General features: G+C 44.4%; 1 protein-coding gene across 8 annotated transcripts in view; it reads left to right on the top strand.

Annotated features, from left to right (window-relative positions):
- Positions 1–25,509, top strand: part of shank3 (SH3 and multiple ankyrin repeat domains 3) — a 467,801-nt gene that overhangs the window by 106,193 nt on the left and 336,099 nt on the right. For all 8 annotated transcript variants that reach the window (XR_010006367.1, XM_062981259.1, XM_062981260.1 and 5 more), the window contains exons 2-3: positions 6,290–6,493; positions 15,198–15,269. Coding sequence is in view for 7 of the 8 variants with exons in the window: in XM_062981259.1 (XP_062837329.1) it covers positions 6,290–6,493; positions 15,198–15,269 (276 nt within the window). In the remaining variant the exon portion in view is untranslated. The remainder of the gene's footprint in view (positions 1–6,289; positions 6,494–15,197; positions 15,270–25,509) is intronic.

Below are 25,509 nucleotides of genomic sequence, written 5' to 3' on the forward strand. Positions count from 1 at the left end.
CAGGCATCCATATATCTGGAGATAGCAAAAGAGTCAGCTGTGGGGAGGAAAAGGAGGCGGGATATTTGCAAAAAGCATAGCATATTATTGGATGGGACCACCAAGGGTCATCTAGACCAACCCCCTTGCAAACCATGGCCTTCAAAGGATATGTGACAGCCAAGCAGGCATCCATATATCTGGAGATAGCAAAAGAGTCAGCTGTGGGGAGGAAAAGGAGGCGGGATATTTGCAAAAAGCATAGCATATTATTGGATGGGACCACCAAGAGTCATCTAGACCAACCCCCTTGCAAACCATGGCCTTCAAAGGATATGTGACAGCCAAGCAGGCATCCATATATCTGGAGATAGCAAAAGAGTCAGCTGTGGGGAGGAAAAGGAGGCGGGATATTTGCAAAAAGCATAGCATATTATTGGATGGGACCACCAAGGGTCATCTAGACCAGCCCCCTTGCAAACCATGGCCTTCAAAGGATATATGACAGGCAAGCAGGCATCCATATATCTGGAGATAGCAAAAGAGTCAGCTGTGGGGAGAAAAAGGAGGCGGGATATTTGCAAAAAGCATAGCATATTATTGGATGGGACCACCAAGGGTCATCTAGACCAACCCCCTTGCAAACCATGGCCTTCAAAGGATATGTGACAGCCAAGCAGAACATCCATTTATTGCTGATAGCAGAGTGCAAAAGAGTCAGCTCTGGGGAGATAATGGAGGCAGATGATCTCCAAGAAGCATAGCATTGGATGGGACCACCAAGGGTCATCTAGACCAACCCCCTTGCAAACCATGGCCTTCAAAGGATATGTGACAGGCAAGCAGAACATCCATTTATTGCTGATAGCAGAGTGCAAAAGAGTCAGCTCTGGGGAGATAATGGAGGCAGATGATCTCCAAGAAGCATAGCATTGGATGGGACCACCAAGGGTCATCTAGACCAACCCCCTTGCAAACCATGGCCTTCAAAGGATATGTGACAGGCAAGCAGAACATCCATTTATTGCTGATAGCAGAGTGCAAAAGAGTCAGCTCTGGGGAGATAATGGAGGCAGATGATCTCCAAGAAGCATAGCATTGGATGGGACCACCAAGGGTCATCTAGACCAACCCCCTTGCAAACCATGGCCTTCAAAGGATATGTGACAGCCAAGCAGAACATCCATTTATTGCTGATAGCAGAGTGCAAAAGAGTCAGCTCTGGGGAGATAATGGAGGCAGATGATCTCCAAGAAGCATAGCATTGGATGGGACCACCAAGGGTCATCTAGACCAACCCCCTTGCAAACCATGGCCTTCAAAGGATATGTGACAGGCAAGCAGAACATCCATTTATTGCTGATAGCAGAGTGCAAAAGAGTCAGCTCTGGGGAGATAATGGAGGCAGATGATCTCCAAGAAGCATAGCATTGGATGGGACCACCAAGGGTCATCTAGACCAACCCCCTTGCAAACCATGGCCTTCAAAGGATATGTGACAGGCAAGCAGAACATCCATTTATTGCTGATAGCAGAGTGCAAAAGAGTCAGCTCTGGGGAGATAATGGAGGCAGATGATCTCCAAGAAGCATAGCATTGGATGGGATCTCCAAGGGTCATCTAAACCAACAAACCACAGACCACTGACTACAACGTAGTCTGAGTCCTGCCATATGCACAATGGAGGACCTTCTCATAGGGACACCAAAAGCATTCCCAAGTGGCTAGCTTCTGGTCAAAGGACATTTAGTATCATGCCAAGTTTTTAACTTTGTGTTTTTAAATACATTCCAACTGTACCCTTGGTTCGCTTCTGACACGATAGATAAATAATATCTCCTTCTATGGTTTTTGTTGGTTTGAACCCATTCAGATGTCCCCACCAGAAGGTCAAGGAAAAGAGAAGGCAGAAGAAAAAGTTGGACTGCAAAGCAGATTGTAGGAATTGTAGAGTTTGGAGAGGACCCTAAAGGTCATCTAGTCTGTCCCTTCTCCACCAAAACAGGCAAGCCACAGCTAAACGGCCAACCAATGGAGAGTCTGTCATTTTCCATGGTTTTCAAACCTGTGCTCTTTGTGCTACAGAGTTGAGTTCATATCACACAAAATGGGATGACGCACCCGCTCAAACCAAGCCTTTAGAAAAACTAATTGCAAGTAATTCACTGGAGGGGAAAACAATAGAAGCAGTAGTGGTTCAATGTGTTGTCAAAGGCTTTCATGGCCAGAATCACAAAGTTATTGTGTGTTTTCCAGGCTGCATGGCCATGTGTGGCAGTGATGCAAAGGCCTCCTTTTGGGGGAGATGGGGGGTAAAGGGGTGCAAAATAATCAGGTTTGGGGAGAAAGAGGCGGCGGAATATCTGCAAGAAGCATAATATTGGAAGGGACCCCCAAAGGGCATCCAGACCAACCCCCTTGCAGACGGTAGCCTTCCAAGGATATGCGACAGCCAAGCAGGCATCCATATATCTGGAGATAGCAAAAGAGTCAGCTAATAATAATAATAATAATAATAATAATAATAATAATACTTTATTTTTCTATCCAACCACCATCTCCCCGAAGGGACTCACATGGGCCAATGCCCGAAACAAGGCAGAGTAAAACAATGACAACGACTATCAAAATAAAAACAATAATAACATCAAATTAAATAAACAATTGAAACATTTTTTAAAAATACAGTAAAACACATAAAATCAGAACAAATGAGTAATAACACAACATCAACCACTAGAGATAAAAGGGATCGGGCATACAAAACACAATATCGAAAGCTTTTAATAAAGTGCAGCTGTGGGGAGAAAGAGGAGGCAGAATATCAAGTCTTTAGAAGAAACTAAATGTAAGCAATTCACTGGGAGGAAAAATAGAAGCAGTAGTGGTTTAATGTATTGTCAAAGGCTCTATGGCCATGTTCCAGAAGCATTCTCTCCTGACGTTTCACCCACATCTGTGGCAGGCCTCCTCAGAGGTTGTGAGGTCTGTTGGAAACGAGGCAAGTGGGGTTTATATATTTATAATAATGTCCAGGTTGGGAGAAAGAACTCTTGTCTGTTGGAGACCAGTGTGAATGTTGTCGACTACTCCAACAACTATCATGTCAGACAACACAGAGAAACCATTGAAATCCACAAGCATGAGGGGAATTTCAACAGAAAGGAGGAAACCATGAAAAGGAACACAATCTGGCTCCCAGTATTAAAAACTCAAAAATCAGAACAGTAAATAAGAAGCAACACCCTGAAAACAGAAGAATTCCAGACAGGAATCAACCAGGGGCAGCTAATGACTGAACAAAGGATTCCAACATTCACACCGGCCTCCAACAGACAAGAGTTCCTTCTCCCACCCTGGACCTTCCACAGATATATAAACCTTCCTTGCTTAGTTTTTTCCAATATACCTCACAATCTCTGAGGATGCCTGCCAGAGATGTGGGTGAAACGTCAGGAGAGAATGCTTCTGGAACATGGCCGGACAGCCTAGAAAACACGCAACAACCCAGTAGTGGTTTAAGTTCAGTACATCCCTGTATATGGATAGAAAATATCCCTGAAATTTTTCTTTCTTTCTTTTTGGGAGCTAAATGTCAAGGAGACTCTTCCCGCTCCAACTCTGCTGCCAGGAAGCCCATTTTCGCATTGGTTGGCCCTTAAAAGTAACTTCTCCAAGCTTTTCCGGCCAAGGATCGGGGGGAATGGCATTGGAGAGACTAACTTGGCAGAGCAGGTGCCTTTGTTGAGGATTTCGGAGCCTTTTGCCAAGAAAAAAAAGAATAGCTGTTTCCCAAACGGGAGGCTGTTTGTCCTCATCCGAATTATTGCATTATTCATCCTGCTTCCAGATTCATCCAGTTTGTCAACAGCCATAGATCATTCCCTTGTTTTCTTCTATTTGGCAGCGCTTTCTTTCCACTTGCTTTCGCAGGGGCCGGCCCTACAAATCCTCAAATCCTCGAGCTGGGACCTTTTAAGGCCATCCAGTCCACCCAGGGGCGGTTCACCCATAAGGCGATTGAGGCGGTTGCCTCAGGCGTTGTTGTTTGGGGGGCGCAGTTGTGGCTGCCTCCCGCCAGGTGAAGCGGCTGGAGAGCATGCGCGCCGCCGCTTCCAGCGAGGTCTCTTGGAAACTGGCTTTTATATATATGTGGGGTTTATATATACAGTAGAGTCTCACTTATCCAACATAAATGGGCCAACAGAACGTTGGATAAGCTAATATGTTGGATAATAAGGAGAGATTAAGGAGAAGCCTATTAAACATCAAATTAGGTTATGATTTTACAAATTAAGCCCAAAACATCATGTTATGCAACAAATTTGACAGAAAAAGTAGTTCAATACGCAGTAATGTTATGTTGTAATTACTGTATTTATGACTTTAGCACCAAAATATCACGATGTATTAAAAACATTGACTACAAAAAAGCATTGGATAATCCAGAACGTTGGATAAGCGAGTGTTGGATAAATGAGACTCTACTGTATATGTGGAATGTCAGTCCTTGAGGCAAGTGTGAATGTTGTAAGTGGCCACCTTGATTAGCATTGAATGGCTTTGCAACTTCAAAGCCTGTCTGCTTCCTGTCTGGGGGAATCCTTTGTTGGGAGGTGTTAGTTGGCCCTGATTGTTTCCTGTCTGGAATTCCTCTATTTTCTGAGTGGTGTTCTTTATTTACTTCTCCTGATTTTAGAGGGTTTTTTTAATACCAGGGGCCAGATTCACTTTCGGTGGCCTTTTATTTATTTATTTTATTTATTTCTATCATTTCTACCCCGCCCTTCTCACCCGCAGGGACTCAGGGCGGCTTACAGACTGGCAATTTATGCCAATGCACCATAGTACAATAAAATAAACATTAAAACAGTTAAAACAATTATAATATACAATATACAAAATTTAAAATAGTGCAAAGTGCTTATGCCAATCTTTTAATTGTGGATTATCTGCCTTGATATTCTGGGTTATATGGCTGTGTGGAAGGACCCTCAGGGCTCTTCCACACAACCTTATCACCCAGAATATCAAGGCAGAATAACCCACAATATCTGCTTTGAACTGAGTTATCTGAGCCCACACTGCCCTATATCCCAGTTCAATGTTTGGTGCTAAATTCGCAAATATAGTAATTTCTACATAACATATTGCACTGCTTTTTCTGTCAATTCGTTCTAAAACATGATGCTTAATTTGTAAAATCATAATGTAATTTGATGTTTAATAAGCTTTTCCTTAATCCATCCTTATTATCCAACATTTTTGCTTATCCAACGCTTTTATTTTTCAGTGATTGGTTGGGGGGGCCACCAAAATTCTGTTCGCTTACACTTGAAAATTACCTAGGGCCAGCCCTGAGTCCACCCCCAGGCACTCCCTGTTCCACCATCAAGCAGACCTGACCATCAAGATGTTCTTAGTTCCTGATATTTAAATGGGATCCCCTTTCCTGCCATTTGAGTCCATGCCTCCGTTGTGCCCTATTAGGGGACAGGACAAGCCGGCCTCTTCCTCACCGTGACCTCCTTTCCATGACAATCTGTAACACAATTTGGAAAACGTTCTGTTCCTGGTTTGAAAGTCTTATTTCCTGTTTCGTTGTGCCGTCCTTACTTTGAATGAAGTTGTTACACACCAGAAACTTCGCTTTTGTGGCTGCCACAAACTATGTTGAATTGATCATTATTATTAATACTGACTTGGGGGGGCCAGCATAGCCCACGTTATTTGAAAATGTCGATTTTTTAATCGTACAAATGCATATTTTATTTATTTATTTATTTACGGTACAGTAGAATCTCGCTTATCCAACCTTCGCTTATCCAACGTTCTGTATTATCCAACTGCTTTGTAGTAGTTAATGTTTTTGTAGTCAATGTTTTCAATATAGTGGTTCCCCTGGTGCACGGCAAGAACACTTTTCCTTTGGGTGGATCTGTGTCTTGACTCTCCTGGCTTGTTCTTGGTCAGGCCACATCAGATAAGCTGCAAGACTTACCAGCTGTTAGGAATTGTGGGAGTCGAAGTCCAAAACACCTGGAGGGAGGGCCAAAATTGGACAGTGTAGACCAGGCATGGGCCAACCTGGGCCCTCCAGGTGTTTTGGAAGTCCAAAACACCTGAAGGGCCCAAGTTGGCCCATGCGTAGTGTAGATACACCCTTTGTTTTGCTGTCTTTGTCCCTTCCTTCCTGTCTGCCTACAAAGGGGGAAGTGTCCTGCAGGGTCCACCTTGGGGCCGGACTGGACGTGAGCCTGCTCTGGCCACCCTTCTCTGACATCTGCCCCTTCTCTCCTTCCTTCCACAGAAGTGTCTGCGGCTGAACCCGGACGTGCCGGTCTGGTTCTCCAAGCAGCGCATCCTCTGCACGCTGAACCACAGCCTCAAGGATGTCCTCAACTACGGCCTCTTCCAGCCGGCCTTCAACGGCCGGGCCGGGAAGTTCCTGGACGAGGAGCGGCTGCTGAGGGAGTACCCGCTCAGCCCAGAGACCCCCGTCCCCTACCTGGAGGTACGTACGGCCGGCCCAAAAGCCAGAGCAATCGAGACCTGGAAGGCATGCTGCTGCTTCACCTTTCCTCTCTGATGCTTGGCATCTCCTCCCAGGAGTTTAGGTAGAATCTTGCCAATCTGCTGCCTGGGTCCAAAGAAGTGACTCATCTATCTATAAATATAAAAGGGTAATGAAATGTTGGCCTAGGACAAAACAACAAAACTACACATCCCAGAAACACTAAACTTGGCAGCACAACCCCTCATCTATGCCTCTACGTTCATACAACAAAAAGCTCCAGCGACTCCAGAAAACGGCCAGGCTTTGAGACTGCAAGGCTATTCACTGCTATTCCATCTGGCCAACAAAGGATTCCCATAAGCCACAGCAACGCGTGGCCGGGCAAAGCTAGTGAGATATATAGTTGTGTCATGTCCGTATCTGTACACACAGGTGTGTTTTCTGACACCTTGCATCAGAGGCTATGACGTGTCACTTTATGGTGATGGAGTTATGACACTAACATAACACAAAACCGTGCTGCATAGTACATTGTGATGTTGATGCACAAGGGGACACATGGGGAGTTGTGCCTTGGCAGAACATTGTGCATCAGGGCTCCTTGTGCCGTGGGCTCTGCATGCGCAGTGGTCCCAGTGGAGAAGCAACATTTCTTGTATCTATCTATATATATAAAATGATAAAGTTGTTTGCGCAGTGACTATAACAACAAAACTAAACATCCCAGAAATACGAAATTTGGCAACACAATGCAAAAGGCTTGCCTTCAGGTTACAACAACACAACCACACCACAAAACCACAATCCAGACCCACAAAACTCACAACAACGCATCATGCGATAAGAACACAACTAAACGCCCCAGAAATACAAAATTTGGCAACACAATGCAAAAGCCTTGCCTCCCAGTTGTAACAACACAACCACACCACAAAACCACACAGGACCCACAAAACTCACAACAACGCATTGTGACTATAACAACACAACTAAACGCCCCAGAAATACGAAACTTGGCAACACAATGCAAAAGCCTTCCCTCCAGGTTGTAACAACACAACCACACCACAAAACCACAATCCGGACCCATAAAACTCACAACAACGCATCGTGACTATAACAACACAACTAAACGCCCCAGAAATACGAAACTTGGCACACAACTAAACGCCCCAGAAATATAAAACTTAACAACACAACGCAAAAGCCTTCCCTCCAGGTTGTAACAACACAACCACACCACAAAACCTCAATCCGGACCCACAAAACTCACAACAACGCATCGTGACTATAACAACACAACTAAACGCCCCAGAAATACAAAACTTGGCAACACAACACAAAAGCATTCCCTCCTGATTGTAACAACACAACCACACCACAAAACCACAATCCGGACCCACATAACTCACAACAGTGCATCGTGACTATAACAACACAACTAAATGCCCCAGAAATACAAAACTTGGCAACACAACACAAAAGCCTTGCCTCTCAGTTGTAACAACACAACCACACCACAAAACCACAATCCGGACCCACAAAACTCACAACAACGCCAACACTTCCCCAATCCCTACATTCACACTTGGCCTCCAAAAAAAAACCAATTACAATAATAACAATGACAACAACAACAAGAATCAACACCATCACAGGCAAGAAGCAGCCAGGCACTGAGGCTGAGAGGCCAGTCAGTGCTACACTGGGCCTCCAAAAAACAATACAGTAGCATTCAACTTATCCAACCTTCATGACCACTACAACAACAATAATAATAAACACCTACACAGGCAAAACAAAAGAAAGACTATTGTACCACAATAAAAATATAAACCACACTCAGCAGAATCAGACATTACAACTAACAACAAACCAAAGACAACAGGGATCTCAAGCAATTATTAATCAACACAAAAATTGAACAAGGTAACAGACTTCAAATACTACTACTAATGTGAGTATAAAGAAGGTGGAGGTCACAGTATCAATACAACCTAATGTAGACTGACCAACACCACCAGACTAAGTCACAGCAACGCGTGGCCGGGCACAGCTAGTATATATATAAAACGGTAATGATATTAGGACCGTGAGCAAAACAACAAAACTACACATCGCAGAACCATGAAACTTGCCAATGAAACCCAGCACCCTTGCCGCTAGGTTCGTACCACAAAAAAGAACAACATCTGGAACCAAATCCGGCTCCAAAAAAGCCCTAAAACCACAAAAATTGAACAGCGCATGCGCTGGACACGACATGGCGCGCGCTCAACACACACACCACCCTCCACCCTCAACGGCCATCCCCCCATTCCCGCCAGCACCATTGACCTCAATACCCCCAAACCTGCCCGCCAGAGGAAACAAAAAATCGCCGCCGGGTCTAACCCTTTGTATACGTGTATCCATCTTTACCACCATCCCCGGCGGCGTCTGATTCGTCAGCCTCGCCTCTCCTCTCCTCTGGGTCAGCTTCTCGAAGTTTGTAGGAAGGAGGAAGCAGGCTGCGCTGTACCCGCCGGGTCTCCATTGCCAACGGCCTTGCTGCCATGCACCCCGTGCGGCCTGCCCCCCCCCCCCCCCCCGCACCGCAAAAACATAAATAAAAATAACAGAATTCACACAAATAAAAATAAAAATACCACTACAATTTAGAAACCACACCGCCACACTTCCCCACACCAGCGCATAAAGAACAACACTCTCAAAACAGGTCAGTCCCACTTAACACCTCCCAACAAAGGATTACCCCAGGCAGGAATCAGCCAGGCTTCGAACATGTCAGTGCCACCTAACACCACCCAACAAAGGATTCCACCAGGCAGGAATCAACCATGGTTTGGAGCTACATGTCATGATCTCCAATCGTTGACATCTCCGGTCGGCTGACAAAGAACAGATGCCAGCCATAAAACCTCAATTACCCTCTGGTATGCGAGAGCCCCTATATAAATGGGCCAAAGAGAAGGTTCTAGTATTCTGTACAATAAAATCTGTTGGAATCTACCAGCATTCAGGGCCAGCTAACACCTCCAAACACGTAAATTCCCCAGGCACAGAGCACCCAGGCTTTCACATTACAATGCTATTAAATACTAATCAAAAGGACTAGTAACACCATTCAGACCTACCTCACCGACACTATTCATTGCAGTCCAGGGCACCAAACAGCGACTTCCAGAACAACAAAACGGCCAGGCTTTCAGGAACCAAGGCTATTCACTGCTATTCCACCTGGCCAACAAATCCTTCCGATGAGCCACAGCAACGCGTGGCCGGGCAAAGCTAGTTGAATTATAAAAGAGTCGTAGGGGACCCCAAGGGTCATCTAGTCCAAATCCCTTCTGCCAGGCAGGAAGACACCATCCAAACCCTCCTGACAGATGGCCATCCAACCTTCATTTAGAAACATACAGAGACTTTGAGTCCTAGAGTTGGAAGGGATCCCAAAGGCCATCCAGTCCGGCCCCTTCTGCATTGAAAAACCTGCAGAGAGAGAAGGAGACTCTATCAGATACTAAGGCACTTTATATTCCCCTAGAGTCGGAAGGGGCCTCCAAAGGCCATCTAGTCTAACCCCCTTCTGCCATGCATAAGACACACTCCAATCCCTCCCAAAAGAAAGCCATCCAGTATCTGCTGGAAAACCTCCATAGAAGGAGACTCTACCGGATTCTCAGGCACTTTATACTTCACTAAAGTTGGAAGGGATCCCTAAAGGCCATCCAGACCAACCCCCTTTTGCCACGCAGGACTGCATCAATAAAGCACTCCTTAAAGATGGCCATGCTACCTCCTTTTAAAGACCAACAAATGAGAGTCTAACATCCTCCAAGGGAGGCAATAATCCTAAGAGTCATCCAGTCCAGCCCTCTTCTGCCACCAGGAAGACTCAAGTAAAACACTCTAAACAGATGGCCATCCACCCTCTGTTTAAAAGCCTCCTCCAAAGAAGGAAAGTCTTAACATCCTCCAAGGACGTCCATCATCCACTAGAAGGGACCCCAAGGGCCACCCAGTCCAACCCCTTTCTTTCTGCCAGCAGGAAGGCACCACCCAACCCCTCCCGACAGATGGCCATCCTGCTTCTGTTGAAAGGTTTCCAGGGAAGGAGATCCCACCACTCTTTGAGGCAGTCTATATTCTAATAGAGTTGGAGGGAACCCCAAAGGCCATCCAGTCCAATCTTCTGCCACTACCAAAGCTCTCCTGACGGATGGCCACCCAGCCTTTATTTAAAAACCTCCAGAGTAGGAGACTCCACTCGACTCCAAGGCAAAAGCATTTTCCAACCTTCCTATAATTGCTTAGAAAGATAGGGTTGGACTAGATGGCCTTTGGGGGATCCTTTCAGCTCTAACGTTGTGTGAATTGCATTGAGTCCTATGCTGGCTCCGCATTCACCATGCAGGTTCCCACATTCTACTTTAGGCTCCTTCTACACTGCCATATACAATCTAGATCAGGGGTCCCCAAACTAAGGCCCGGGGGCCGGATGCGGCCCTCCAAGGCCATTGACCTGGCCCCCGCCCTCAGTTTTAGACTTAGGCTCGCCCAAAGTCTGAAATGACTTGAAGGCACAACAACAACAACAATCTTACTTGATTATCTCATTGGCCAGAAGCAGGCCCACACTTCCCACTGAAATCCCGATAAGTTTACAGTATGTTAGTTAAAATTATTTTTATTTTTAAATATTGTATTGTTTTTTCATTTACCAACATTGTAAATGAAATATTGTAAATAAATGATATGGTAATAATATAATATATTGTGAATACATATAATATTGATAATAAATATTATAATGTAATATAATATTTATTTATTTATTTATTTAGGGGACTCAGGGCGGCTAATAATAATAATACAATATAATAATATTGTATAATCTATATATATAAAAGAGTGATGGCATCACGGCGACCCACAAAACAACAAAACTACAGGCCCCCCAACCTTGAAATTTGACAACACAACCCATCATCCACGCCTCTAGGTTGATACAACAAAAAGAAAAGAAAAATAAAGTCCTAATTAGAGAGAGAGGAATAATTGCTTTTATCCAATTGCTGCCAGTTAGAAGGCTAAGCTCCTCCAACTTGGTCTCCTAGCAACCCAATAAAAAATAATTTAAAACACTAAAAATTAATACAATAAAATACTATAATAACAGAAAATAACTAAAACTAATACAAGAAAATAATAAAATATAACAAATAAAAAGATAACTTACAATAAAATTAATAAAAAAATTGCAAATAACGTCAAATAAAAATTACACAACAATTTTTAACCAATACCACCACCACTTTGCCACAGCAACGTGTGGCCGGGCACAGCTAATAATATTATGTTATAATGGTATAGTACAATATAGCAATATATAATTCTAATATTGTGCTATGCTAATAATATAATATATTGTATATACATACAACTTGTAAGCCGCTCTGAGTCCCCTTCGGGGTGAGAGAGGGTGGGGTATAAATGTAGCAAATAAATATATAAATAAATGATTGTTGTTGGGTTGTTGTTGTTGTTGTTGTTGTTGTTGTTTTGCACTACAAATAAGACATGTGCAGTGAGCATAGGAATTTATTCGTTTTTTTTTTTTTCAAATGATAATTTGGCCCCTCAACAATCTGAGGGACCATGAATTGGCCCTCCACTTAAAAAGTTTGAGGACCCCTGATCTAGATTATCTGCTACGGCAACGTAGAAGTGTCCCTAGAGTTGGAAGGGGCACCCAAAGGTCATCTAGCCCCACCCCATTCTTCTAAGCAAGAGGACACCATCCAAACCTTCCCAACAGATGGCCATCCAGTCCCAAATATGTCTAGGGACTCCACCAGGCTCCAAGGCAATATCTTTCACTTGAGTTGGAAGGGATCCCCAAAGGCCATCTATTCCAACCCCTTCCAAAGCCCTCCCAGCAGATTACTAACCAGCCTTTTCTTAGAAACCACCAGAGAAAGAGATTTCACCACCCTCTAAGGCCCTTCTACACTGCCATATAATCCAGATTATTATTACTGTATATACTCTAGTATAAGCCCAGTTTTTCAGCCCTTTTTTAAAACTGAAAAAGCCCCCCTCGGCTTATACTCGGGTGAGGGTCCTGGTGGGCTTAGATTCGGGTCAGCTTATACTCGAGAATATATGGTACATTTATTATTTTTCTCTATTATTAATGGTATTGTTACATTCATTATTTTTCTCTATTAATGTTGCTACTATTACATTCATTTTATTCTATTTTTATTATTATTATTAATACATTTATTATTTCACTCTGATCTTATTATTATTATTATTATTGCATTTATTATTTTACTCTATTATTATTGGTATGGTTACATTTATTATTTTTCTCTATTCTTGTTGCTACTATTACATTTATTTTACTCGATTTTTATTATTATTATTAATAATACATTTATTATTTCACTCTGATATTATTATTATTATTATTATTATTGCATTTATTATTTTACTCTGTTTATTATTACTTGTATTATTTTCCATTATTATTATTATTATTATTATTATTATTATTATTATTATTATTATTATTACAATTACATGTATTATTTTACTCTATTATTATTAAAAGGATACGTAAGCACATTTACATTGAAGAAGATGAGAATAATGATTGGATCAGAGTTGGACAGTCTTATCTTAAATTAGAGCTTGATGTAAATATTCAAAAACATTTAACCTACTGATGCCTCAATTCAAGTAATTTTATTGGTATCTATTTTTATTTCTGAAATTTTCCACTCTCGGCTTATATTGGAGTCAATGTTTTCCCAGTTTTTTTGGTGGTAAAATTAGGTGCCTCGGCTTATACTCGGGTCGGCTTATACTCGAGTATACGGTATCTGCTTTGAACTGGATTATCTGAGTCTACACTGCCAGATAATCCAGTTCAAAGCAGATGATCAGGATTTTATACAGCCAATAGAGTTGGAAGGGAACCCCAAAGGTCATCTAGACCCAAGTCCCTTCTGCGAGGTATAGTCATTAATTAATCAGCCCCAGTGGGTTTTTAATAATTTATCCTGTTTTTATTACGGTCTTACCATTTATGTGTTTTAAATGAAATTTTTATCTTGTATTGTTGTTTATATTGACATATTGTATTATTGTTTTATCTTTTTATATTGTGATTGTATTGTGTTGCTTATATTTTGTTCTCATGTTGTTTGGGCCACTGCCCCATGTAAGCCGCCCCGAGTCCCCGTGGGGAGATGGTGGCAGGATATAAATAAAGTTTTATTATTATTATTATTATTAACGCACCACCCAACACATAGCCATCCAGCCTCTATTTAAGAAACCTTCAGAGGAGCAGACTGCAATGCATTGACTCCCAGGAAAAAACCATATTATTCTCCTTCCTCAACTTAGCTCAGCTTCCATAGGTTTCATAATTGCACCTCCTGACAAACTCTGTGGTCGAGAAGGTGAGCAGGAAAGGTGAGGCTGCAGGACTAATTGGCAAAAGGTCAAGGAACGCGGCCAAATTAGTAAGATGACCCTGCAGAAGGGCTGTGGCTCTCTCACTGGACATGATGGACACCTTGTCACCGCTGTTGCAAAGAAGGCATTCCTTGGCAAGGAGTATTTTGGGTTTCGGAATTGCAGGCAAAAGATGCTCAAACCAGGCAATGTTGCCCATGATATGGAACCAAGTTGGTGGCCACTGAACCCTGAGAAAGCCAAGGTGCCACGTGTTGTTGAAAGCTTCCATGGCCAGAATTACTGGGCTGCTGTGAGTGTTTTGGGTCCCAGCAGCATTCTCTCCTGACGTTTTAATAATAATAATAAACTTTATTTATACCCCGCCACCATCTCCCCAACGGGGACTCGGGGCGGCTTACATGGGGCCATGCCCAGGACAATACAATATAACAAAATATAATAGAACAACAAATCATAGCACATTAAACAACACAATAAAAGAAAATATACACTACATTAAACAAGATCTGCATCTGTGACTAATGGCATCCTCAGAGGTACTGTTGTTAGTGAGGCAAGTGGAGTATGTGTGTGTGTATACACACACACACGTATGTGTATGTGTGTGTCTGTGTGTGTGTGTGTGTGTATATCCATGTACATCAGATGTGAAATTTTGTGAGAATTCTTAGATGTTTGGTAGCCGAGATTTGTTTTTTGTAAGATTGTTGACAGAGGGATCATGGCAATAATGAAAAGCAGAGGGGACAATGAATCTCCCTGGAAAATTCCTCTCCTGATGTTGACAAGTCCATAGCTTTCATTTCCAACAAACAGTTCAGTTTTCCAGTGCTCCATCATGTTTTCAATGAAGGTGCCAACGTTTTTACTAATCCCGATGGCGTCCAGGCACTTGATGATCCAGCTGTGTGGGAGTGAGTCAAAGGCCTTTTTGTAGTCAATCCACGTCATGTGAAGGTTAACTTTTCGGCTCTTACAGTTCTCCAGAATCATTTTGTCAATCAATAACTGGTCTTTTGTGCCCCTGCTTTTCCGTTTGTTGCCTTTCTGTTCATCTGGCAAGATGTTTTTTTCTTCAAGATAGTCTTGAATTCTGTCAGCTATGATGCCAGTCAGTATTATTATTATTATTATTATTATTATTATTATTATTATTATTTATTAGAGTGACGCTTCCTTCTCCTCCCTCCCTTCCTTCCTCCAGTTCCGGTACAAGCGGCGCGTCTACACCCAGAGCCTGCTGGACGACAAGCAGTTTGCCAAGTTGCACACCAAGGTAAGACCCGTGAGGGGACGCGGGTAAAAAATAAAATTACAGGTGTGTGTGTGTGTGTGAGTTTTGAGTTGTGTTTTAAAACAGGAGGAATAGGAACCAAGTGCCACCTTTGTGACACATTCATTTGAGCATGTGCTTTCGTGGATTTCAATGCAACCCTTGGACATCTTGGTGGATTTAATACTAAAGCATTGTGTGGGATAGGGACATAAGAGCATTCAGACAGACACACACTGTGGTCATGCTAAAAAACATCACATATTTGTATGAAACATAGGTCTGTTGACCTTTCAAAAGGCATGGCTGCGTGGAGCGCTGTTACCTTCCTGCCGGAGCAATTATTGATCTACTCACACTCTGGATGTTGGTGCTCATCTCCATTCCTAAGCCAAAGAGCCAGCGTTGTCCATAGACACCTCCAAGGCCATGTGGCCATAAGCATGGCTGCATGGAGCACCGTTACCTTCCTGCCAGAGCAGTACCTATTGATCTACTCACACTCTGGGGGTTGATGCTCAACTCCATTCCTAAGCTGAAGAGCCGGCGTGTCCACAGACACCTCCAAGGCCATGTGGCCACTGGCATGGCTGCATGGAGCGCCGTTACCTTCCCACCGGAGCAGTACCTATTGATCTACTCACACTCTGGGGGTTGGTGCTCATCTCCATTCCTAAGCCGAAGACCCGGCGTTGTCCGTAGACACCTCCAAAGTCATGTGGCCATGGACATGACTGCATAGAGCGCCATTGCCTTCTCGCCAGTAGGAGCAGTACCTATTGATCTACCCACACTCTGAGGGTTGGTGCTCATCTCCATTCCTAAGCCGAAGAGCCGGCGTTGTCCGCAGACACCTCCAAAGTCATGTGGCCATTGGCATGACTGTATGGAGCGCCGTTACTTTCCCGCCAATAGGAGCAGTACCTATTGATCTACTCACATTTTTTGCATGTTTTCGAACTGCTAGCTTGGCAGAAGCTGGGGCTAACAGCAGGTGCTCACTCCAGTCGCCGGATTCGAACCTGCGACCTTTCAGTCTTCAAGTTCAGCAGCTCAGCGCTTTAATACCCTGAGCCACCAGAGACTCTTAGAAATCTTGAAATTGAAAATTCCTAAAAAAAATCCATCTACTCACACTCTGGGGGTTGGTGCTCATTTCCATTACTAAGCCGAAGAGCTGGCGTTGTCCGTAGACACCTCCAAGGCCATGTGGCCTTAAGCATGACTGCATGGAGTGCCGTTACCTTCCCGCCAATAGGAGCAGTACCTATTGATCTACTCACATTTTTTGCATGTTTTGGAACTGCTAGCTTGGCAGAAGCTGGGGCTAACAGTGGGTGCTCACTCCGGTCTCCGGATTCGAACCTGTGACCTTTCGGTCCGCAAGTTCATCAGCTCAAGGCTTTAATACGCTGAACCACCTTAGTAATCTTGAAAAGCTGGGGCTAACAGCAGGTGCTCACCCCGGTCCCCGGATTCGAACCTGTGACCTTTTGGTCCGCAAGTTCATCAGCTCAAGGCTTTAATACGCTGAACCACCTTAGTAATCTTGAAAAGCTGGGGCTAACAGCAGGTGCTCACCCCGGTCCCCGGATTCGAACCTGTGACCTTTTGGTCCGCAAGTTCATCAGCTCAAGGCTTTAATACGCTGAACCACCTTAGTAATCTTGAAAAGCTGGGGCTAACAGCAGGTGCTCACCCCGGTCACCGGATTCGAACCTGTGACCTTTTGGTCCGCAAGTTCATCAGCTCAAGGCTTTAATACGCTGAACCACCTTAGTAATCTTGAAAAGCTGGGGCTAACAGTAGGTGCTCACCCCGGTCCCCGGATTCGAACCTGTGACCTTTTGGTCCGCAAGTTCATCAGCTCAAGGCTTTAATACGCTGAACCACCTTAGTAATCTTGAAAAGCTGGGGCTAACAGTAGGTGCTCACCCCGGTCCCCGGATTCGAACCTGTGACCTTTCGGTCCGCAAGTTCATCAGCTCAAGGCTTTAATACGCTGAACCACCTTAGTAATCTTGAAAAGCTGGGGCTAACAGCAGGTGCTCACCCCGGTCCCCGGATTCGAACCTGTGACCTTTTGGTCTGCAAGTTCATCAGCTCAAGGCTTTAATACGCTGAACCACCGGAGGCTCTTAGTAATCTTGAAATTGAAAATACCTAACAAATCTGCAGACTTAGAGTTCCCTGAAAGATAGTAACTTTTTTTTGGAAAGCATATACTTGTTGCAGCTACTTTGTAGCTTTCTTATACACATGTAGGCAACAGTGTTGGTGTGCTGTGTGTTGTTGATATTATGACAAAGGCTGGAGGCCAATGGGAATTTGAACAAGGGCTGCAAGGCCTGGGCAAACTTGGGCCTTCTTTCCAGGTGTTTTGGACTTCAACTCCCAGAATTCCTGGCCTCAGGCCCTTTCCTTTTCCCCCTCAGCCGCTTAAGCGGTATGTGCAAAACAAGCGCATTAGATACGAATTTGCACACCTTTCCTAAACTCACAGCTTCCAAGGCATCGCTCTCGCCCTGAGACCCCTCCTCTGACCTTGAGCCCCTTTGCTCTAGTCCTGAGCATTCAATAATAATAATAATAAATAATAATAACTGTGTTACCTTCCTGCCTCCAAGGCTTGAAAGAGCCCCGTGTTGCCTTTCCTTGCCCTGTTTCAATAGCGTTTCCGAAACTGCATTTTTAATTGTGCTTTTCCCTCTCTAATTGCATCTCTAAATTGCATTTTAATTGCGTTTTAAACAGCTTTTTACGGGGTAAGTGGTACACTTTGAATTGTTTTTGGTCGTTCGGTGGCGTTTTACTGTCAACCTTTTGCGTCCTTTTAACGGGTCTTTGTTTTGTGCTGGTTTTTGGGACAGGATGGCTCTTGGAAGAGAGCCATTGCATCAGGTTGCATCCACATGGTAGAATTAGTGCACTTTGATACCACTTTAACTGCTGTTCCTCAATGTTATGGAATCGTAGAAGCTGTAGTTTAGGGAGGTTGAGAGACAGAAAGACCTTGTAGAACTACAGCTCTCAGGACTCCACAGCATTGAGGTTGTCAAATCACCCAATGGAGTAATTTGAAATTGTTTTTATATATCAAATGAGTACATTGTTTTTAATCGTTATTATGTTGAGGTTGTTGTTTTATTATTAGACTGTGGTATCTATATATATAAAAGAGTGATGGCATCACGGCGACCGACAAAACAACAAAACTGCAGGCCCTCCAACCTCGAAATTTGACAACACAACCCATCATCCATGCCTCTAGGTTAATACAACAAAAAGAAAATAAAAATAAAGTCCTAATTAGAGAGAGAGGAATAATTGCTTTTATCCAGTTGCTGCCAGTTAGAAGGCTAAGCTCCTCGAACTTGGTCTCTTAGCAACCCAATAAAAAATAATAAAAAACACTAAAATTAATACAATAAAATACTATAATAACTGAAAATAACTAAAAATAATACAAGAAAATAATAAAATATAATAAATAAAAATATAACTTACAATAAAATTAATAAAAAATTGCAAATAACATCAAATAAAAATTACACAACAATTTTTAACCAATACCACCACCACTTTGCCACAGCAATGCGTGGCTGGGCACAGCTAGTGTTTTATGTTGGTTTTGATGTGACCATGTGTAAACTGGCCTGAGTCCCTTTTTGGGAGATAGAGCAGTATATAAATAAAGTGTTGTTGTTGTTGTTGTTGATGATGATGATGCAGTTGAAAGTACTAATGTCAAAATGCATTAATCCCACAGTGTAGATGCATCCTTTGAGACCTGAAAGCAAACAGCAGCAATAATTGCCAGTCTTTTATTTGTCTAGTCCAACGCCCCTTCTGCCATGCAGGAAAAGCACAATCAAAGCCCCCCTGACAGATGGCCACCCAGCTTCTGCTTCAAAGCCTTCAAGGAAGGAGCCTCCACTACACCCCGATGCAGTGAATTCCACTGCTGAACAGCAGTTCTTATGGTTAGGAGGTTCTTCCTGATGTTCAGACAGAATCTCCTTTCCTGTCACTTGAACCCATGGCTCCATTGAGTGTCATGTGGCCATTGGCATGACGGCATGGAGCGCCGTTACCTTCCCACCGGAGCGATACCTATTGATCTACTCACATTGGCATGTTTTCGAACTGCTAGGTTGGCAGGAGCTGGGGCTAACAGCGGGCACTCATTCCGCTCCCAGGATTTGAACCTGGGACCTTTTGGTCCGCAATTTCAGCAGTTCAGCGCTTTAACACACTGTGCCACCAGGGGTCTCCAGCTCTTTCATAGAATCATAGAATCCTAGAGTTGGGAGAGACCTCCAGTCCAATCCCATTCTTCCAAGAAGCAGGAAAATTGCATTCAAAGCATCCCCAACAGATGGCCATCCAGCCTCTGCTTCAACGCCTCCAAAGGAAGAGCCTCGACCACAGTCTGCGGCAGAGAGTTCCACTGCTGAACAGATCTAACAGTCAGTTAGTTCTTCCTGATGTTCAGGTGGAATCTCCTTCCTTTCCTGTTGTTAGGAGCCATTGCTCCATTGCATCCCAATCTCGAGGGCAGCAGAAAGCAATCCTAGGACTTCCCTTCTCTCACATCTTGATCCCTAACCCTCATCCTGTTTCCTCTCTCTCAGCCTTCTCTCTCTTCTTCAGGCTCAACATGCCCAGCTCTTTAAGCCGCTCCTCATAGGGCTTGTTCTCCAGACCCTTGATCCTTTGAGTCTCCCTCCTATATAAGGAAGGAAAGAAGGAAGGAAGGGAGGGAGGGAGGGAGGGAAGGAAGGAAGGAAAGGAGGAATGGGGGAATAAGTACAGTAGAGTCTCACTTATCCAACATAAACGGGCCAGCACAATGTTGGATAAGCGAATAAAATAATAAATAATAATAATAAGTTTGTTGTATGTCTTTCGGGCTGTGTGGCCATGTTCCAGAAGCATTCTCTCCTGACGTTTCGCCCACATCTATGGCAGGCATCCTCAGAGGATGTGCCATAGATGTGGGCGAAACGTCAGGAGAGAATGCTTCTGGAACATGGCCACACAGCCCGAAAGACATACAACAACCCTGTGATCCCGGCCATGAAAGCCTTCGACAACACAATAATAAGTTTATTTGTATCCCGCCTCCATCTCCCCCGAAGGGGACTCGGGGCAGCTTACAGCAAAATCAAAATACAAACAATGATAAAATATAAAACATCAGGACAAAAACAAAAACAATAAAAAATATATATATACACAATAAGTTAAAAAACACAACGCAGAATTAAAACATCAGGTCAAAAACAATGAGGTTGCAATAGTGGATAAGCAAAGTGTACGGTGCACATTATGGGTAGCAAATTCATAAATAGATAAAGTGCATTAGAAAATGTTGGATAATAAAGAGGCATTAAAGAAAAGCCTATGAAACATCAAATTAGGTTATGATTTTACAAATGTAGCACCAAAACATCATGTTATACAACAAATTTGGCAGAAAAAGTAGTTCAATACTCAGTAATGCTAAGTAGTAATTACTGTATTTACGAATTTAGCACCAAAATATCACGATGTATTGAAAACATTGACTACAAAAATGCGTTGGATAATCCAGAACGTTGGATAAGCGAATGTTGGATAAGTGAGACTCTACTGTATAGGCAAAGTAATGAAGGACAGAAAAAAGCAGGGAGGGAGGAAGAAGGGAAGGAAAGAGGAAAGGAAGGAAGGAAAAAAGGAAGGAAGGAGGAAGGCAAAGGAAAGAAGGAAGGGAAGGATGAAGGAAGACCAAAGGGAGAGAGGAATAAGAAAGGAAAGAAGGCAAAGGGAAGAAGGAGAGACTAAGGAAGGGAAGGAAGGGAGGGAGGAAGGAAGGAAGGAAGGGGGCCGGGCTGTGGCGCAGGCTGGTGAGCAGCCTGCTGCAATAAATCACTCTGACCATGAGGTCATGAGTTTGAGGCCAGCTTGTGGCAGCGTGGCAGGGTCACGTCAATTAAAAAATAAAAAATAGCCCCTGCTCGTTGCTGTCCTAGCAACCCGAAAGATAGTTGCATCTATCAAGTAGGAAATAAGGGACCACTTATAAAGTGGGGAGGCAAATTTAACTAATTTAGATGTTGGAATGAGGAAGTGCCGTCAGAGTGGACGATGAAGCAGCTGCTCCGCCCTGTGGCCGGAATCGAACATCCTCTTAGGAGAAGGTTAAATTGCCTCTGCGTCTGTCTCTGTCTCAGTTCGATGTGTTTATGGGCATTGAATGTTTGCCCTATATGTATATAATGTGATTCGCCCTGAGTCCCCTTCGGGGCGAGAAAGAAGGGCGGAATATAAATACTGTCAATAAATCTATATATATAAAAGGGTAATGAAATTTCGGCCTAGGACAAAACAACAAAACTACACATCCCAGAAACACTAAACTTGGCAGCACAGTCCCTCCTCCATGCCTGTGCGTTCATACAACAAAAAGCTGTCCAGCTACTCCAGAAAACGGCCAGGCTTTGAGACTGCAAGGCTATTCACTGCTATTCCACCTGGCCAACAAAGGATTCCCATAAGCCACAGCAACGCGTGGCTGGGCAAAGCTAGTAAATAAATAAATAAGGAAAGAAAGGAGGGAAGAAAGAAAGAAAGAAAGAAAGAAAGAAAGAAAGAAAGAAAGAAAGAAAGAAAGGGAAAGAAAGAGGAGGAAGGGGACGGAAAGGATGGAAAGAAAGAAGGAAGAGAGTGAGGGGGGAGTGATGAAAGCAAGCAAGCAATCTGCAAATATGAAACTGGCATTTCTGCTCCTCTGGGGGGTTTTAAGCAGGGACCAGATGGCCATCTGTGAGGAGTGCTTGGATTGTGCCTTCCTTTATAGTAGAAGGAGGGTTGGACTGGATGGCCTTTGGAGGTTCTTCCCAACTCTTAGGATTGCATGTCTGGATGTTTTGAGCAGGGACACACATTCTGGGCGCTTTCCATCTCCGGCGGATCTTCTGCCCCAGTTTAGAATCATAGAATAGTAGAGTTGGAAGAGACCTCATGGGCCATCCAGTCCAACCCCATTCTGCCAAGAAGCAGGAAATCGCATTCAAAGCACCCCCGACAGACGGCCATCCAGCCTCTGCTTAAAAGCCTCCAGGAGGCCTTTCCCTTAGTTCTTCCCCTTCCCCATTGCTGGCTCATGTTTAACTTCTTCCCCACGAGGACTCCAAGGTCTTTTTCGCACACGCCTGGCTTGACAGCAGTGTGTGCGAAAAAGACCTTGGAGTCCTCGTGGGGAAGAAGTTAAACATGAGCCAACAATGTGATGCAGCAGCTAAAAAAGCCAATGGGATTCTGTCCTGCATCAATAGGGGAATAGCGTCTAGATCCAGGGAAGTCCTGCTCCCCCTTATTCTCTTCTGCCTTGGTCAGACCACACCTGGAATCACACTGGGTCCAATTTTGGGCACCACAGTTGAAGGGAGATGTTGACAAGCTGGAAAGCGTCCAGAGGAGGGCGACTAAAATGATGAAGGGTCTGGAGAACAAGCCCTATGAGGAGCGGCTTAAAGAGCTGGGCATGTTTAGCCTGCAGAAGAGAAGGCTGAGAGGAGACATGATAGCCATGTACAAATATGTGAGGGGAAGTCACAGGGAGGAGGGAGGGAGCTTGTTTTCTGCTGCCCTGCAGACTAGGACGCAAGGGAACAAGGGCTTCAAACTACAGGAAAGGAGATTCCACCTGAACATCAGGAAGAACTTCCTCACTGGGAGAAGGGCTGTTCACCAGTGGAACTCTCTCCCCGGGGCCGTGGTGGAGGCTCCTTCTTTGGAGGCTTTTAAACAGAGGCTGGATGGCCATCTGTCGGGGGTGCTTTGAATGCGATTTCCTGCTTCTTAGCGGGGGGTTGGACTAGATGGCCCATGAGGTCTCTTCCAACTCTACTATTCTATGATTCTATGATTCTATGATTCTGCCAAATGTGCCATGACGGTGCCTGTGAAGGTGGGGCTTGGATCAGGGCCGTGAATGGCAGGGAGATGGATGTCCTGCCGGAAAGAAAGAAAGAAAGAAAGAAAGAAAGAAAGAAAGGAGAGATGGAGCATCAGCATCAGCACGAAGCGTGTCCCCAGATGCCCTGATGAGGATGGCGGAGGAAAGAAGGCCGCGGTTTCTCTTTCGGATTCTGAAACCGAGCCTCACGACAAAGGCATTGTTCCAACCACCGCCGGCCTCGTCTCAGCACTTGTGATCCATTCTCTAAGAGAGCTTTCGGGAGATTACGCTCGCCAATAAAGACGTCCCACAGAGACACACAAAACCTGCTCTTATTCGTTATCCGGTGGTGTCTGGTGATGATGTCTTACTTCAACTGCTGGCAAAGTGGCTTCTGTTTCTTCCTCAGGCCTTTTGCCTGCCTTCCAGGGTCAGCAGAGGACGGTAGAGGCCTGGAAGGGACCCCCAAAGGCCATCTAGCCCAATCCCTTTTGGCCAGGCACCATCCAAACCCTCCCTGCAGATGGCCACGCAGCCTCATGGGTTACAATTCTCCATAGAATGAGTTCCCACCAAACTCCCAAGTGGCTTACTGTATATATCAGAGAAGTTGGAAGGGACCCCCAAAGGTCATCTAGCCCAATCCCATTCAGCCAGGCACCATCCAAACCCTCCCTGCAGATGGCCACACTGCATCACGTGTTACAATGCTCCATAGAATGAGTTCCCACCAAACTCTCAAGTGGCTTACTGTATATATCAGAGGAGGTGGAAGGGACCCCCAAAGGCCATCTAGCCCAATCCCCTTTTGGTCTGGCACCATCCAAACCCTCCCTGCAGATGGCCACACTGCATCACATGTTACAATGCTCCATAGAATGAGTTCCCACCAAACTCTCAAGTGGCTTACTGTATATATCAGAGGAGGTGGAAGGGACCCCCAAAGGCCATCTAGCCCAATCCCTTTTGGCCAGGCACCATCCAAACCCTCCCTGCAGATGGCCACACTGCATCACGTGTTACAATGCTCCATAGAATGAGTTCCCACCAAACTCTCAAGTGGCTTACTGTATATATCAGAGGAGGTGGAAGGGACCCCCAAAGGCCATCTAGCCCAATCCCCTTTTGGTCTGGCACCATCCAAACCCTCCCTGCAGATGGCCACACTGCATCACATGTTACAATGGTCCATAGAATGAGTTCCCACCAAACTCTCAAGTGGCTTACTGTATATATCAGAGGAGGTGGAAGGGACCCCCAAAGGCCATCTAGCCCAATCCCATTCAGCCAGGCACCATCCAAACCCTCCCTGCAGATGGCCACACTGCATCACATGTTACAATGCTCCATAGAATGAGTTCCCACCAAACTCTCAAGTGGCTTACTGTATATATCAGAGGAGTTGGGACCCACAAAGGCCATCTAGCCCAATCCCTTTTGGCCAGGCACCATCCAAACCCTCCCTGCAGATGGCCACACTGCATCACGTGTTACAATGCTCCATAGAATGAGTTCCCACCAAACTCCCAAGTGGCCTATATATCAGAGGATTTTGAAGGGACTGGGTTTTATGAATTAGTCTACTGTTTTAATATTGTATGCTTCATGTCGATTTTATCGATTGTTTTACTGATAATTGAGGTTTTATTGGTATAATTGTTTTATTGTTGTATCATTGATATTTGATTGTTTTATCGGGCTAGGCCCCATGTAAGCCGCCCCGAGTCCCTTCGGGGAGATGGGGCAGGGTATAAAAAAAAGTTATTATTATTATTATTATTATTATTATTATTATTATTATTATTATTATTATTATTAAGGGACCCCAAAGGTCATCTAGTCCACTCCCATTCTTCCATGAAAGAAGGCACTATCCAAGCCCTCCTGACAGATGGCCTTCCAGAAATGAAGACTCCACTGGACTCCCAGGTGCTCTGTATTCCAGTTGGAAGGGACCCCCAAAGGCCATCTAGTCCAATCCCTTTCGGCCAGGCACCATCCAATCCCTCCCTGCAGATGGCCACACTGCATCACGTGTTACAATTCTCCATAGAATGAGTTATCACCAAACTCCCAAGTGGCTTACTGTATATATCAGAGGAGTTGGGACCCACAAAGGCCATCTAGCCCAATCCCTTTTGGCCAGGCACCATCCAAACCCTCCCTACAGATGGCCACACAGCCTCATGGGTTACAATGCTCCATAGAATGAGTTCCCACCAAACTCCTAAGTGGCTTACTGTATATATCAGAGGAATTGGAAGGGACCCCCAAAGGCCATCTAGCCCACTCTCATTC

The sequence above is a fragment of the Anolis carolinensis genome, chromosome 5, assembly GCF_035594765.1.
Source record: "Anolis carolinensis isolate JA03-04 chromosome 5, rAnoCar3.1.pri, whole genome shotgun sequence".
NCBI lineage: Eukaryota > Metazoa > Chordata > Lepidosauria > Squamata > Dactyloidae > Anolis > Anolis carolinensis.